Source organism: Somniosus microcephalus, chromosome 4 (assembly GCF_052327205.1).
Source record: "Somniosus microcephalus isolate GS21.2 chromosome 4, FLI_Smic_1.0, whole genome shotgun sequence".
NCBI classification, from domain to species: domain Eukaryota; kingdom Metazoa; phylum Chordata; class Chondrichthyes; order Squaliformes; family Somniosidae; genus Somniosus; species Somniosus microcephalus.
The window spans coordinates 91506328-91522207 of record NC_140990.1 but is presented as its reverse complement, the minus strand read 5'-3'; the positions used below and the strand labels follow the sequence as shown (position 1 = coordinate 91522207).

General features: G+C 53.6%; 1 protein-coding gene across 1 annotated transcript; it reads left to right on the top strand.

Moving 5' to 3' along the window:
• The first annotated feature begins 2477 nt into the window (after positions 1-2477).
• Positions 2478-15298, top strand: LOC147119508 (cerebellin-1-like). Its single transcript, XM_085984106.1, has 3 exons — positions 2478-2735; positions 14507-14626; positions 15101-15298. The coding sequence occupies exons 1-3, from the start codon at positions 2478-2480 to the stop codon at positions 15296-15298; spliced, it is 576 nt and encodes a 191-aa protein (XP_085840232.1).
• The last annotated feature ends 582 nt before the right edge of the window (positions 15299-15880 follow it).

Genomic DNA, 15880 nt, shown 5'->3' with positions numbered 1-15880 from the left:
AGAGAGAGAGGGAGGCAGACAGAGAGACAGAGAGAGAGAGAGACAGAGAGAGACAGAGAGAGAGAGACAGAGAGAGAGACAGAGAGAGAGAGACAGAGAGAGAGACAGAGAGAGAGAGACAGAGAGAGAGAGAGAGAGACAGAGAGAGAGAGAGAGAGAGAGACAGAGAGAGAGACAGAGAGAGAGAGAGACAGAGAGAGAGAGAGACAGAGAGAGAGACAGAGGGAGACAGACAGACAGAGAGACAGAGGGAGTGAGAAACGACAGACAGAGACAGAGGGAGTGATAGAAAGCCAGAGAGAGAGAGACAGAGAGAGAGAGAGATAGAGAGAGAAAGAGGCAGCGGAAGAGAGAGAGAGAGACAGAGACAGACAGTGAGAGAGAGGCAGGCAGAGAGAGAGGGGGAGAGGGACAGAGACTAAGCGAGAGAGGCAGACAGAGAGAGAGGGAAAGAGAAAGAGAGAGAGAGAGAGACAGAGGGACAGAGAGAGGGCACTGAAGCGGAAGCAATGTTCAATCTAGACTGACAGCTGAAGAGAACAGGCTGGCTTTGAAGTGCAGTCTTCAGCAGACAGGGCGAGGGAGGCAGCACGGAGTGAACGGGTCTGTGCAGCACCGACAGGTAAGAGTGTGCACGGGACCTCAGGAGTGGGGCTGTGAGCACGGGGCAGTGAGGGGATCGGGCGGGGACTCAGATTCACCAAACTGTCAGACCGGGTGTTGCACGGGCAGCGATCGCGTGGCTCAACGGTACCGGGATTTAACCCTTCCTTCCCAGTGGAGCTCCTCCACTACGATTCTCTGCAGATTGTCGGGCTCGATGCTGGAAGGATGGCTGAGATTCCCTCACTGAGTGCTCTCTTGTGGAGTTGAAGTGCGACAAATCAGGTTTTAGAGAAGAGGCATGGCGACTCTGCCCCCCTGTTTCAGCATTGGACTCCATGAATTCTATCTCCCTTGGGGCATCTGCCAAATTGATCGCTGTCCCCTCCTAATTGGTACCGGGAAGCTGAGCCGCACAAACGGGTGACAGTAACTGACAGAAGTGAGTCGCTCCCTTTTACCCGCTGTGTGCTGTTCATGTACCGGAACTCACATTGAGACACACACGGGCCGTACAGTACCAGATGGGAGTGAGTCGCTCCCTTTTACCCGCTGTGTGCTGTACATGTACAGGAGCTGACACTGAGACACACACGGGCCGTACAGTACCAGACGGGAGTGAATCATTCCCTATTACCCGCTGTGTGCTGTTCATGTACCGGAACTCACACTGAGACACACACGGGCCGTACAGTACCAGACGGGAGTGAATCGCTCCCTTTTACTCGCTGTGTACTGTACATGTACAGGAGCTGACACTGAGACACACACGGGCCGTACAGTACCAGACGGGAGTGAATCATTCCCTATTACCCGCTGTGTGCTGTTCATGTACCGGAACTCACACTGAGACACACACGGGCCGTACTGTACCAGACGGGAGTGAATCGTTCCCTTTTGCCCGCTGTGTGCTGTACATGTACAGGAGCTGACACTGAGACACACACGGGCCGTACAGTACCAGACGGGAGTGAATCGTTCCCTTTTACCTGCTGTGTACTGTACATGTACAGGAGCTGACACTGAGACACACACGGGCCGTACAGAACTAGACGGGAGTGAATCGTTCCCTTCAATAGGGGATCTGACGTAGAGCCTCCCTGTAGAATAGAGCAAAGCAGAACTTCCCTCGGCCGATATGTGTGGAGCTCAGAGTGACATCTGTGTACATTCTTCTCCTTTCAGATCAGACGGAGCGCTTGCGGATATCTGGGCCGATCGCCACTGCAAGTGAGGTAGGAGGAGAGCCCACGCCTTCCCTCCCGTGCACCGCCTTCCCACTGGAACCCTCTCCCCACCACTGCTCTCAGTGACCCCCGACACCAAAGGAGGACCTGCGTTAGTCAGCAGGCCAGAGGGAAGCCCATCAAAGGAGAGGAGGAGGAGGAGAGTGCGAGGAAACGCCATCAGACTTTGGGGAAGCTATGTCTGCCCATCCCGGGAGAGAACGGGACTGAGCCGCAGTGGATGTTAGGGGAGGGGTCGTGGGTCGGGAGGTGAGACCTGACAGAGTTGTGGGCACCTCTCGTGGACGGACCTCCTGGGAGTCGACACGCCCGTCGAATCCGCCCGCCAATTCGTCAGCAAGGCTGAAGAGGGGCCGCCGACCTTTGACCCCACACCTCTTCCTGGGCCTACCTGACCAGTTGAGACTTTGGAGCCTTTACCTTTGAGAAGATACCTGGGCGAGTTTTTTTTTTCTGTTGTGATTGTTTACTGAGGTCACCAAGAGGCCCACCATTGGAGGGTTCCCGGGCCTAGGCACGGGTGGAACCATCTGGTTGTCGGGTGAAGGGGGGTCGGGGGGCCATCAGAGGGGGAGAGACAGAGAGAGAGCTGGGCCTTGCGTCAATTTTTGGGGGTTTGCCTCCGCCATGCTGGTTTGCCTGCTGCCGCTGCTGCTTCTCCTCAGCCCGGGCCGGGCCCAGAATGACACCGAGCCGGTGGTGCTGGAGGGCAAGTGCCTGGTGGTGTGCGACTCCGACCCCTTGACCGAGCCAGCGGGCGTGGCCAGCGCCCTGGGACTGTCGGTGCGCTCTGCCGGCAGCAAGGCCGCCTTCTCCGCCATCCGGGGCACCAACCACGAGCCCTCGGAGATGAGCAACCACACCATGACCATCTACTTCGATCAGGTGAGCAAGATGGGGGGGAGGGGGCGGAGGGGGAGTGGGAGGGGGCGGGGGATTTCCCGACCGGCACCGGATGCACCCTTCCCGGCACCGTTTTTCCCACTGGAGCGCGGACGGGTTGAGTGCTGGTGGGCTATTGGACTGCGGTGGGCGTCGCGGTATGGTGAAAACGCGCCAAATTAACGCAGGTGATCGCGGCAGAGGCCCTTGGAGAGTATAGCGGAGTGAGCCAGCGGGTGTTCGAGGACCGGGAAGCCAGGTCGCTCTGGGGAATCTTAGAACCTTTGAAAGAGCTGTCCAAATAGTCCCACTACCCCCCCCCCCCCGACCCCGGGTCTCTGCCAGCTCTTATCCCGTTAGCCCTGGAAATTCCTTTTCCTTTTTAAATACATCTCCAATTCCCTTTTGTGAGTTGTTATTGAATCTGCATCCACCGCCCTTTCAAGCAGTGCATTCTAGATCATCATAGCTCGCTGTGTAAAAAAAATTCCCTTAATCTTCCCCAAGGTCCTTTTGCTAAAGAAAAGGAGTGGAGGAACAGACCAATCGGAGCAGGAGTAGGTCGTTCGGTCCCTCGAGCCTGCTCTGCCATTCAATACAATCATTACACAGGATTACATGGGATATACAGCACAGAAACAGGCCATTCGGCCCAACCAGTCCATGCCGGTGTTTATGCTCCACTCGAGCCTCCTCCCGTCTTTCCTCATCTAAATCTATCAGCGTAACCCTCTATTCCCTTCTCCCTCCTATGCTTGTCCAGCCTCCCCTTAAATGCATCGATACTATTTGCTTCAACCACTCCCTGTGGTAGCGAGTTCCACATTCTCACCACTCTCTGGGTAAAGAAGTTTCTGCTGAATTCCCTATTGGATTTCTTGGTGTCTGCCTTATATTGATGGCCTCTAGTTATGCTCTTCTAGTGGGTTCAAGTCCCACTCCAGACACTTGAGCACATAAAGCTAGGCTGACACTCCGGTGCAGTGCTGAGGAAGCGCTGCACTGATCGGAGGTGCCGTCTTTCGGATGAGACGTTAAATCGAGGGGCCCCGTCTGCTCTCTCAGGTGGACATAAAAGATCCCATGGCATTATTTTGAAGAAGAGCAGGGGGGAGTTATCCTTGGTGTCCTGACCAATATTTATCCCTCAACCAACATAACAAAAACAGATGATCTGGTCATTTATCACATTGCGGTTTGTGGGAGCTTGCTGTGCGCAAATTTACTGCCGCGTTTCCCATTACAACAGTGACTACACTCCAAAAAGTACTTCATTGGCTGTAAAGCGCTTTGAGATGTCCGGTGGTCGTGAAAGGCGCTATACAAATGTAAGTCATTCTTTCTCTTCCCCCACAAGTGGAAACATTCGCTCTGTAGCCACTCTAGCAAAACCTTTCATAATTTTAAAGACCTCTATTAGGTCTGATCTTCGACCTCAACTCCACTTTCCCGCCCTATCCCTTAATTCCCTTAGAGTTCAAAAAATCTATCAACCTCAGCCTTGAATATACTCAACGGCTGAGCCCTCTGGGGTGGAGAATTCCCAACGGTTCACCACCCTCCAAGCGAAGAAATCTCTCCTCCTCTCAGTCCTAAATTGCCTCCTGTTCTGAGACTGTGACCACCCCCGCCCCCGAGTTCTCCAAACAGGGGAAACATCATCTCAAATCAAGGGGTACAGATACTTAGCATGATTTCGAAAAAAACGAATGAACTTGCCTTTATATAGCGACTTTCCCAACCTCAGGACGCCCCAAAGCACTTTACTTTTGAAGTACTTTTTGGAGTGCAGTCACCGGTTCTAATGTAGGAAACGCAGCAGCCAATTTGTGCACAGCAAGCTCCCACAAACAGCAACGTGATAATGGTGGGGGGGGTTGGTTGGTGGGGGAGACGTCACAGGGTGGGGCTGAGGGGAGGGTAGGTTTGGGGCTGAGGGGGGCTGTGTGGAACGTACAGACAGCACTGTAGTGGGTTCACAGCGCAAAGACGAGACGGCTGCCTGGGAGTCTGGTCGCTCCCCGTCGAGAAGGCTTGCGCGCGCTTGGGAGGGTTGTGGAGCAGAGCCCCAAAAGTAGAAGGGATGAGTGCGGAGGGGAAAGGATCCAAAATTCACAGACTGGGGGATATGATGGCGAGGTCGTCCTGCTCTTCCATGTCATGTAAGGGATTGGTTTGGGGGTTATTGTCTGGCCAGTCAGGCATATCTGAGCTGCTCCAGCCCCATGCCGTTTCGAATCGCTTCCCCTTTTGTTCTGACTGCTGGACTTATTTCAGTAGCGATATAGACAAAACGAGACCAGTGGTTTGGGTGCAAAGAAAACCAATGTTTTATTGAAATAAAGAATAAATTGCTATACAGTGAAAATAACTATGAATACAGCACACTTTTACTTAATGGGGAGGAGAAAGACGGACACATCGAGGGAAAATTGACTAAATGACAATTTAACAAGATTCCCCTTTAGTTCCCACCCCTTATACCTATCTAGGTTGCCTTGTAATGGGCCAGAAAGTATATGCTCACCAGTAAACACCTGCTCCGTGCCCCTGCGGTCTGCCTTGGATTTTTCACCACCCGAAGTAGAGATACCCCAGTAATTCAAAAGTAACTGCTGGTATTCCACTTCTTTGGGCGGGCTGCTGAGCTGTTCCACTTGAAGGCAGGGCACCGGAGGTGAGGCAGTAGAGAGAGAGAGAGAATGGCTTCCTGAGGGACTATCTTTATACCCCATTGGGAGCCCTTATCTTCGCGCCCAAATCTGGACGTATCTGGGTCACACAAAAGGGGCCGATCTGTCCCCATTGACCATAATGGGTTTGAATGTGGCTATGATGCATTTCCCATTCGTTTGACTGGTCTGTGAATGGAGCTGTTTCAGTTTGAAATGTCCCACTGGTTTCTCGAGTGCTGGGCAAACAAACCTTAAGTGTTCGGTACACAGTACTCAAGTGTTCGTGTAAACAATCCTTTGTCCTGTGACTGCTCGATAAACAGTACTTGAATGTTAGTGTAAACAATCCTTTGTTCTGTGGTTACATTTCAATCGCAACTAGATTGACAGCAATCACTTAAGCCCTTGAGTCAACACTGCTAAGAGTTTGTAAACAAACAATCCTTTGTTCCATGTTGAAACTTCCTAAACCGCAGTTGATTGACAGTTTCAAGTACTTAAATACTCAGACAGGCTGTTTTTCTCTTATTACACGAGGCCTACTGCAGCCATCTTTGATGTCCTGGGTTTTTAAAGTACATTCCAACCATTTTTAAAGTACATTCCAACCAGGTTTTCTTTAATCAAATAATCTTCAGGGGCTGCTGAAATTTTGCGAACCTTACAGTCCTCCTTGGATACTAAAACTTGCTTGCAGTATCCTATTAAAGGTGAGCAAAGATTTCTGACCCCCCACAAACAACCTTCCCTTATACATGTTGCTATCTATCTCTGATCCCCCGACACCTCCATCCCCCTTACCCAGAGAGAATCGCAGTGCACGGTAGGCATCTATCGATAGAAAAACATGATTATTTACAATAATACAAGCACGGAGGGGGTCTAATACCCCTGCACCACTTGTGACCTCATAGAGCTTTATCACGATACAACATCTTTAATGAAATTAACACCAAGCCAAAACATATTTGTTAAAACCACAAACGGAAGAAAACGAGCTTCCCCTTTTTAAAAAAAAACCGAATCTGCTATCACTCATGATTAGTTACAATTCGGTCTTATTGACCTCTGAAAAGTCAAACTTACAGAATTTCCAAAACATCTTTTCCTTGGGGTGACGATTCGTATCCTCGGGAACCGGAGGGAGGCCTCCCCATACGTGAAGCCGGTCTCTCTAGAATACTGGGTTGAATTGGATCCCAGTCATCCTGGCCAGCTCCCCTCATGGGCATCTGCCTCCCGCAGACCCCTCCCGCAGTGGGCTAGGGATGCTCCCTTCCACGAGCATCCAAAGACACAATGGTCCTCCGCACCTTTCGAAACTCTGAAAAAGACTTTAAAAAAAATCTAGCCAGGTTCCCTGGCTCGGGGGAATGTGATCGGGTCCCGTGACCTCGGCTCACATAGACAACACTCTGGAACGGTTCCATACTTAAAACTTATACTTTAATACTTAAAACTACTGATTGCAATATAAAATTAAAATTAACACACTCTAACTTACTTGTACACATTATTACACTTAAACAAAGCTATATACAAGCGCCGCCCATCTCCGGGCGGCTAGCCTAATCTCTGTTAGGACTGTTGCAGGCTACTGCCTGCAGCGAAGCTGGACTGATCCCAACTTCTCGTCCCTCGCAGCTTATGGCTGCTGGTTGGGGACCTCTGTCTTTTGGCTTCTCCCTGACTCGGGAGACCGCCCTTTTTAACTGGAAAGCTGGTGACCATACCTTCTTGGGCTGGGGTACCTGAAGAGACCTCCTAGGGAGTGTCGCTGGTGGGGCTACCCTGGCAAGCGGACCCTTAGCTCGGGTCACAGTCCTTGCTGGCTGGGGACCTTCTCCCTCGGGTCCCTCCCTTCCCAAACCTGGGCTGGGGACAGGCAATCCCTCGCCGCCTGTCGCAGCAGGCTGTGAGTCTCCGCCCCCAGGTTCCAAACCTGACTCGGGGGCGGGATTCTCGCGCTCGGACTCCTCCCCATCTGAATCCCAGAGGATTGGGGGAGTGTCCTGAACGGTGGGTGGAATGGCTCCTCCCCTGACACAAGCCACAGCGCCTACCTGTGCAGCCTGTGAGTGTACCTGCTGCAGGCTGAGGATTTCTAACGTCAGGTACAATCCCAGCTGCCTGTTTCCCTGCCTCCGGCTTAAACAACTTACATTGTTTAATATAACTAGCAGCCTGCCAGTAACCCTGTTCTAAATTGTTTCTCCTTACTAGGGCGGCCTTAAAGGCGGGATCTTGGGCTTGGACCTGCTTTTGGTCCGGGGCCAAAGCTATCCCCTGTGTGCCTCCCTTGTCCTGGATTGCTGCTACCGGACCTGCTCTACAGGGGTCCCAGAACTTTCCTTCCCTGTCCCCCTGCATGGCCATCTCATTGGCTCCAGCCCCATGCGGTTTCGAATCGCTTCCCCTTTGGTTCTGACCGCTGGACTTATTTCAGTAGCGATATAGACAAAACGAGACCAGTGGTTTGCAGCACAGAAGGAGGCCATTTGGCCCATCGTGCCTGTCCCTCAGTTACTGGTACCCGGGAGTGTCGGCCCTGGATTATGGGGGCTCGGGTCTCTGGAGTGAGGACTGTGAACCCACGACCTTCTGACTCGGAGGCGAGAGTGTGAGATCCACTGACCCGCGGCTGACTCCGGGGTGGTGGGTCAAAGCCCAGGGGGAGGACTGTGTGCAGTTCTGGGATTCCACCTCCCCAGTATAAGAAGGATAATTGGCATTATGGAAAGGGGACGACAGGGATTCCCCGGAATGATACCAGGAATCAGAGAGAAAGGCTCGAACAATGGAGGGATTTTTTTCCCACAGTGAAGGGTATGCAGAATTCAGACAGATTTCAAGTAGGGTAAACCATGAATGGTTAGTGCCTACTGGGAAACGGGGTCACAAGGGAACAGACAGACTGAGGATTACCACCCAGGGTGCATTGGAATGAATGTTTGCAGAGAGAGGGGTATCAGAGCAGAGAACGGTCTATTAGAGGGAGTTATCAAGGAGTCCTTGCTTTCAAATCCCTCCATGGCCTCGGCCCTCCCGATCTCTCTAACCTCCTCCAGCCCCACAACCCTCTGAGAGCTCTGCGCTCCTCTAATTCTGCCCCCCTGCGCATCCCTGATTTTAATCGCTCCACCATTGGTGGCCGTGCCTTCAGCTGCCTGGGCCCGAAGCTCTGGAATTCCCTGCCTAAACCTCTCCGCCTCTCTTTCCTCCTTTAAGTCGCTCCTTAAAACCTACCTCTTTGACCAAGCTTTTGGTCACCTGCCCTGATATCTCCTTATGTGGCTCGGTGTCAAATATTGTCTGATAACACTCCTGTGAAGCGGCCTTGGGACGTTTTACTACGTTAGAGGTGCTCCATAAATGCAAGTTGTTGCTGCTGAGAGACCATTTAAAAGGGAACGGGAGAAGGAAGAATAGAACAGGAAAGGGCAGGGAAATGGGACTGGAGGAGAGAGGTCTAGTTGAAGAGCATGGGCTGTGGCTCAGTGGGTAGCACACTTACCTCTTGAGTCAGAAGGTTGTGGGTTCATAGTCCCACTCCAGGGGCTTGAGCACAAAAATCTAGGCTGACACTCCAGTGGAGTGCTGCACTGTCGGAGGTGCCGTCTTTCAGATGAGACGTTAAACCGAGGCCCCGTCTGCTCTCTCAAGTGGACGTAAAAGATCCCATGGCAGATAGAAGAGCTGGGGAGAGTTGTCCTGGGGCCAATATTTATCCCTCAATCAACATTGTTATAAAAGATTATCTGGTCATTAGCACACGGCTGTTTGTGGGATCTTGCTGTGTGCAAGTTGGCTACCGCGTTTCCTATATTACAGCAGTGATTACACTTCAAAAAGTACTTCATTGTTTGTAAAGCGCTTTGCGACATCCAGTGGTCGTGAAAGGCGCTTTATAAATGTAAGTCTTTTATGGGCCAAATGGCCTCCTTCTGTGCCATAAAGAAGCATAGCAACAGGAGGAAGCCATTCAGCCCCTCGAGCCTGTTACCATAGGAACATGGGGAGGCCACTCAGCCTCTCGAGCCTGTTACCATAGGAACATGGGGAGGCCACTCAGCCTCTCGAGCCTGTTACCATAGGAACATGGGGAGGCCACTCAGCCTCTCGAGCCTGTTACCATAGGAACATGGGGAGGCCATTCAGCCTCTCGAGCCTGTTACCATAGGAACAGGAGGAGGCCATTCAGCTCCTCGGGCTTGTTACCATAGGAACAGAAGAAGGCCATTCAGCCTCTCGAGCCTGTTACCATAGAACAGGGGGAGACCATTCAGCCCCTCGAGCCTGTTACCATAGCAACAGGAGAAGCCATTTAGCCCCTCAAGCTTGTTACCATAGGATCCGCAGGAGGCCATTCAGCCCCTCGAGCATGTTACCATAGGAACAGGAGGAGGCCATTCAGTCCCTCGAGCATGTTACCGTAGGAACAGGAGGAGGCCATTCAGCCCCTCAGGCCTGTTACCATAGGAACAGGAGGAGGCCATTCAGCCCCTCGAGCCTGTTACCATAGGAACAGGAGGAGGCCATTCAGCCCCTCTAGCCCCTCGAGCCTGTTACCATAGGAACAGGAGGAGGCCGTTTAGCCCCTCGAGCATGTTACCGTAGGAACAGGAGGCAGCCAGTCAGCCCCTCGAACCTGTTACCGTGGGAACGGGAGGAGGCCATTCAGCCCCTTGAGCCTGTTACCATAGGAACAGGAGAAGTCATTTAGCCCCTCAAGCCTATTACCATAGGATCAGGAGGAGGCCATTCAGCTCCTCAGGCCTGTAACCATAGCAACAGGAGGAGGCCATTCAGCCCCTCGAGCCTGTTACCATAGGAACAGGAGGAGGCCGTTCAGCCCCTCGAGCATGTTACTGTAGGAACAGGAGGCAGCCAGTCAGCCCCTCGAACCTGTTACCATAGGAACAAGAGGAGGCCATTCAGCCCCTCGAGCATGTTACTGTAGGAACAGGAGGAGGCCATTCAGCCCCTCAGGCCTGTTACCATAGGAACAGGAGGAGGCCATTCAGCTCCTCGGGCTTGTTACCATAGGAACAGGAGAAGGCCATTCAGCCCCTCGAGCCTGTTACCATAGCAACAGGAGAAGCCATTTAGCCCCTCAAGCTTGTTACCATAGGATCCAGAGGAGGCCATTCAGCCCCTCGAGCCTGTTACCATAGGAACAGGAGGAGGCCATTCAGCCCCTCAGGCCTGTTACCATAGGAACAGGAGGAGGCCATTCAGCCCCTCAAGCCTGTTACCATAGGAACAGGAGGAGGCCATTCAGCCCCTCGAGCATGTTACCGTAGGAACAGGAGGAGGCCATTCAGCCCCTCAGGCCTGTTACCATAGGAACAGGAGGAGGCCATTCAGCCCCTCAAGCCTGTTACCATAGGAACAGGAGCAGGCCATTCAGCCGCTCGGGCCTGTTACCATAGGAACAGGAGGAGGCCATTCAGCCCCTCGAGCCTGTTACCATAGGAACAGGAGGAGGCCGTTCAGCCCCTCGAGCCTGTTACCGTAGGAACAGGAGGCAGCCAGTCAGCCCCTCGAACCTGTTACCATGGGAACGGGAGGAGGCAATTAGCCCCTTGAGCCTGTTACGATTGGAACAGGAGAAGTCATTTAGCCCCTCAAGCCTATTACCATAGGATCAGGAGGAGGCCAATCAGCCCCTCAGGCCTATAACCATAGCAACAGGAGGAGGCCATTCAGCCCCTCGAGCCTGTTACCATAGGAACAGGAGGAGGCCATTCAGCCCCTCGAGCATGTTACCGTAGGAACAGGAGGAGGCCTTTCAGCCCCTCAGGCCTGTTACCATAGGAACAGGAGGAGGCCATTCAGCCCCTCGAGCCTGTTACCATAGGAACAAGAGAAGGCCATTCAGCCGCTCGGGCCTGTAACCATAGGAACAGGAGGAGGCCATTCAGCCCATTGGGCCTGTAACCATAGCAACAGGAGGAGGCCATTCAGCCCCTCGAGCCTGTTACCATAGGAACAGGAGGAGGCTGTTCAGCCCCTTGAGCATGTTACCATAGGAACAGGAGGCAGCCAGTCAGCCCCTCGAATCTGTTACCGTGGGAACAGGACAAGGCCATTCAGCCTGTTGAGCCTGTTACCATAGGAACAGGAGAAGCCATTTAGCCCCTCAAGCCTATTACCATAGGATCAGGAGGAGGCCGTTCAGCCCCTCGAGCATGTTACCGTAGGAACAGGAGGAGGCCATTCAGCCCCTCAGGCCTGTTACCATAGTAACATGAGGAGGCCATTCAGCCTCTCGAGCCTGTTACCATAGGAACAGGAGGAGGCCATTCAGCTCCTCGGACTTGTTACCATAGGAACAGGAGAAGGCCATTCAGCCCCTCGAACCTGTTACCATAGTAACATGGGGAGGCCATTCAGCCTCTCGAGCCTGTTACCATAGGAACAGGAGGAGGCCATTCAGCTCCTCGGACTTGTTACCATAGGAACAGGAGAAGGCCATTCAGCCCCTCGAACCTGTTACCATAGTAACATGGGGAGGCCATTCAGCCTCTCGAGCCTGTTACCATAGGAACAGGAGGAGGCCATTCAGCTCCTCGGACTTGTTACCATAGGAACGGGAGAAGGCCATTCAGCCCCTCGAACCTGTTACCATAGAACAGGGGGAGGCCATTCAGCCCCTCGAGCTTGTTACCATAGCAACAGGAGAAGCCATTTAGCCCCTCAAGCTTGTTACCATAGGAACAGGAGGAGGCCATTCAGCCCCTCGAGCATGTTACCGTAGGAACAGGAGGAGGCCATTCAGCCCCTCAGGCCTGTTACCATAGGAACAGGAGGAGGCCATTCAGCCCCTCAGGCCTGTTACCATAGGAACAGGAGGAGGCCATTCAGCCCCTCAAGCCTGTTACCATAGGAACAGGAGCAGGCCATTCAGCCGCTCGGGCCTGTTACCATAGGAACAGGAGGAGGCCATTCAGCCCCTCGAGCCTGTTACCATAGGAACAGGAGGAGGCCGTTCAGCCCCTCGAGCCTGTTACCGTGGGAACGGGAGGAGACAATTAGCCCCTTGAGCCTGTTACCATAGGAACAGGAGAAGTCATTTAGCCCCTCAAGCCTATTACCATTGGATCAGGAGGAGGCCATTCAGCCCCTCAGGCCTTTAACCATAGCAACAGGAGGAGGCCATTCAGCCCCTCGAGCCTGTTACCATAGGAACAGGAGGAGGCCGTTCAGCCCATCGAGCATGTTACCATAGGAACAGGGGGCAGCCAGTCAGCCCCTCGAACCTGTTACCGTGGGAACGGGAGGAGGCCATTCAGCCTGTTGAGCCTGTTACCATAGGAACAGGAGAAGCCATTTAGCCCCTCAAGCCTATTACCATAGGATCAGGAGGAGGCCGTTCAGCCCCTCGAGCATGTTACCGTAGGAACAGGGGGCAGCCAGTCAGCCCCTCGAACCTGTTACTGTGGGAAAGGGAGGAGGCCATTCAGCCCCTTGAGCCTGTTACCATAGGAACAGGAGAAGCCATTCAGCCCCTCAAGCCTGTTACACAGGAACAGGAGGAGGCCATTTAGCCCCTTGGGCCTGTTACCATAGGATCCGGAGGAGGCCATTCAGCCCCTCGAGCCTGTTACATAGAAACAGGGGAGGCCATTCAGCCCCTCGAGCCTGTTACATTGGAATGGGAGGAGGCCATTCAGCCCCTCGAGTCTGTTACCATAGGAACAGGAGGAGGCCATTCAGCCCCTCGAGTCTGTTACCATAGGAACAGGAGGAGGCCATTTAGCCCCTTGGGCCTGTTACTATAGGATCCGGAGGAGGCCATTCAGCCCCTCAGGCTGTTACACAGGAACAGGAGGAGGCCATTCAGCCCCTTGAGTCTGTTACCATAGGAACAGGAGGAAGCCATTCAGTCCCTTTGGCCTGTTACCATAGGAACAGGAGGAGGCCATTCAGCCCCTGGAGCCAGTTACATGGGAACAGGAGGAGGCTATTTAGCCCATCGGGCCTGTTTCCAAAGGATCCGGAGGAGGCCATTCACCCCTCGAGCCTGTTAAATAGGAACAGGAGGAGGCCATTTAGTCCCTCGAGTCTGTTAAATAGGAACAGGAGGAGGCCATTCAGCCCCTTGAGTCTAATACTGTCCCATCAAACGCTCCCAGGACAGGTACAGTACGGGTTAGATACAGAGTAAAGCTCCCTCGACACTGTCCCATCAAACACTCCCAGGGCAGGTACAGCACAGGTTAGATACAGAGTAAAGCTCCCTCTACACTGTCCCATCAAACACTCCCAGGGCAGGTACAGTACGGGTTAGATACAGAGTAAAGCTCCCTCTGCACTGTCCCATCAAACACTCCCAGGGCAGGTACAGCACAGGTTAGATACAGAGTAAAGCTCCCTCTACACTGTCCCATCAAACACTCCCAGGGCAGGTACAGCACGGGTTAGATACAGAGTAAAGCTTCCTCTACACTGTCCCATCAAACACTCCCAGGGCAGGTACAGCACGGGTTAGATACAGAGTAAAGCTCCCTCTACACTGTCCCATCAAACACTCCCAGGGCAGGTACAGCACGGGTTAGATACAGAGTAAAGCTCCCTCTACACTGTCCCATCAAACACTCCCAGGGCAGGTACAGCACGGGTTAGATACAGAGTAAAGCTCCCTCTACTCTGTCCCATCAAACACTCCCAGGGCAGGTACAGCACGGGTTAGATACAGAGTAAAGCTCCCTCTACTCTGTCCCATCAAACACTCCCAGGGCAGGTACAGCACGGGTTAGATACAGAGTAAAGCTCCCTCTACACTGTCCCATCAAACACTCCCAGGGCAGGTACAGCACGGGTTAGATACAGAGTAAAGCTCCCTCTACACTGTCCTTGTTCTGTGTGTGAGAGTTGCCTTCTCTCTCTGTTTCTCTCTCTCCATGTCCCTTTCTCTCTCTCTCTCTCTCTCTCTCTGTCTGTCTCTCTTTCTCTCTCTGTTTATCTCTCTCTGTCTCTCTCTCTGTCTCTCTCTCTGTCTCTCTCTCTCTCTCTGTCTGCCTGGTGTTCCTGGCTCTCCTCTCACTGACTCTGGACGTCGCTCACGGTCTGTGGTGCTTCTTTGTTTTGTCGCAGGTGCTGGTGAATATCGGCAGCCATTTCAACCGGGAGCTCAGCGCCTTCATCGCACCTCGCAGGGGGATCTACAGCTTCACCTTCCACGTCGTCAAGGTGTACAACCGCCAGACCATTCAGGTCAGTGACCATGGCAACACGGCCCATCGAGTGGGGGGATGAACGTCTCTCCTCTCTAATGGGGGACTGGGTGTGTCAGATACTGACCTATGACCCTCTGGGACCTTGGGGGTCAAATCCAACCCCAGACAGAGGGGATGAAGGCCTCTGCTCTCTGATGAGGGTGGGGCAGTGCATCAGACACTGACCTTTGATCCTCTGGGGCCTTGGGGCCAAATCCAGACAGGGGGGCGATGAAGGTCTCCTCACTCTAATGGGGGACTTGGTGGGTCAGACACTGACCTTTGACCCTCTGGGGCCTTGGGGCCAAATCCAGGCAGGGGGAGCGATGAAGGTCTCCTCCTCTCTTCCTGGTGCTGGCGATCGGATGGGGACATCAGCAGATCCCCAAGAGCCTCATTCCCCCCTCCCCCGCCAGCCCGCAGCGACCTCCCGCTAATGTCTGACTTACTGCCCTTCTTCTCGCTACAACAGGTGAGCCTGACCCTGAACGGGCAGCCGGTGATCTCGGCCTTTGCCGGAGACCAGGACGTGACCCGGGAGGCTGCCACCAACGCCGGCCTCATGCAGATGGAGAAAGGGGACCAGGCCTCGCTGAAGCTGGAGCGGGGCAACCTGATGGGCGGCTGGAAGTACTCCACCTTCTCCGGCTTCCTGGTCTTCCCGCTGTGACATCCTCGCAACCATCCGGAAGGAGAGCTTCCAATGGGCGGCCCAGTCCAGACGGGACTAGTCCTCCATGCAACTGAATGTATTTTCATGTCTCTCTAACGACACCACCTGCGGCCCCCACCGCCCTCCCCCCACCGCCCTCCCCCCACCGCCCTCCCCCCACCCCAAGCCTTCCTCCCCATGGTTGGCCAACCGACCCATAATTCCAAGGGTTTCTTGTACGTCCAACACCTTGGGCCCTATCTTCAATCAACATTTCTGCCCTTACCATCCCCCACCGCCCTTTCAAAATTGATGTTTAATCACAAGCCGGACCTGAGAGATGCTTTTCTCGTGCGGTGTGGCCACTTTCCCCCTTTCCCCCGCCCTCCTTTCAAAGGATCCAACACTTTCTGTCCAATCCCATCCCATCCTCCTGGTGGTAACTTGAGTGAACGGCGAGCGTGGAGGGACATGGATGGGCAGAAATTCAGGAAGGTCGGTTGGGGGGGTGGGGGCGGTGGTTGGTGGGGGAGATGTCGCAGGGTGGAGCTGAGGGGAGGGTAGGTTTGGGGCTGAGGGGGGCTGCGTGGCATGCACAGA

Excerpts from the sequence above, each read along its gene's own strand:
- LOC147119508 (XM_085984106.1), top strand. The coding sequence starts at position 2,478 with ATGCTGGTTTGCCTGCTGCCGCTGCTGCTTCTCCTCAGCCCGGGCCGG. Across the intron at positions 2,736-14,506 it reads TGACCATCTACTTCGATCAG|GTGCTGGTGAATATCGGCAG; the intron begins GTGAGCAAGATG and ends GTTTTGTCGCAG. Across the intron at positions 14,627-15,100 it reads ACAACCGCCAGACCATTCAG|GTGAGCCTGACCCTGAACGG; the intron begins GTCAGTGACCAT and ends TCGCTACAACAG.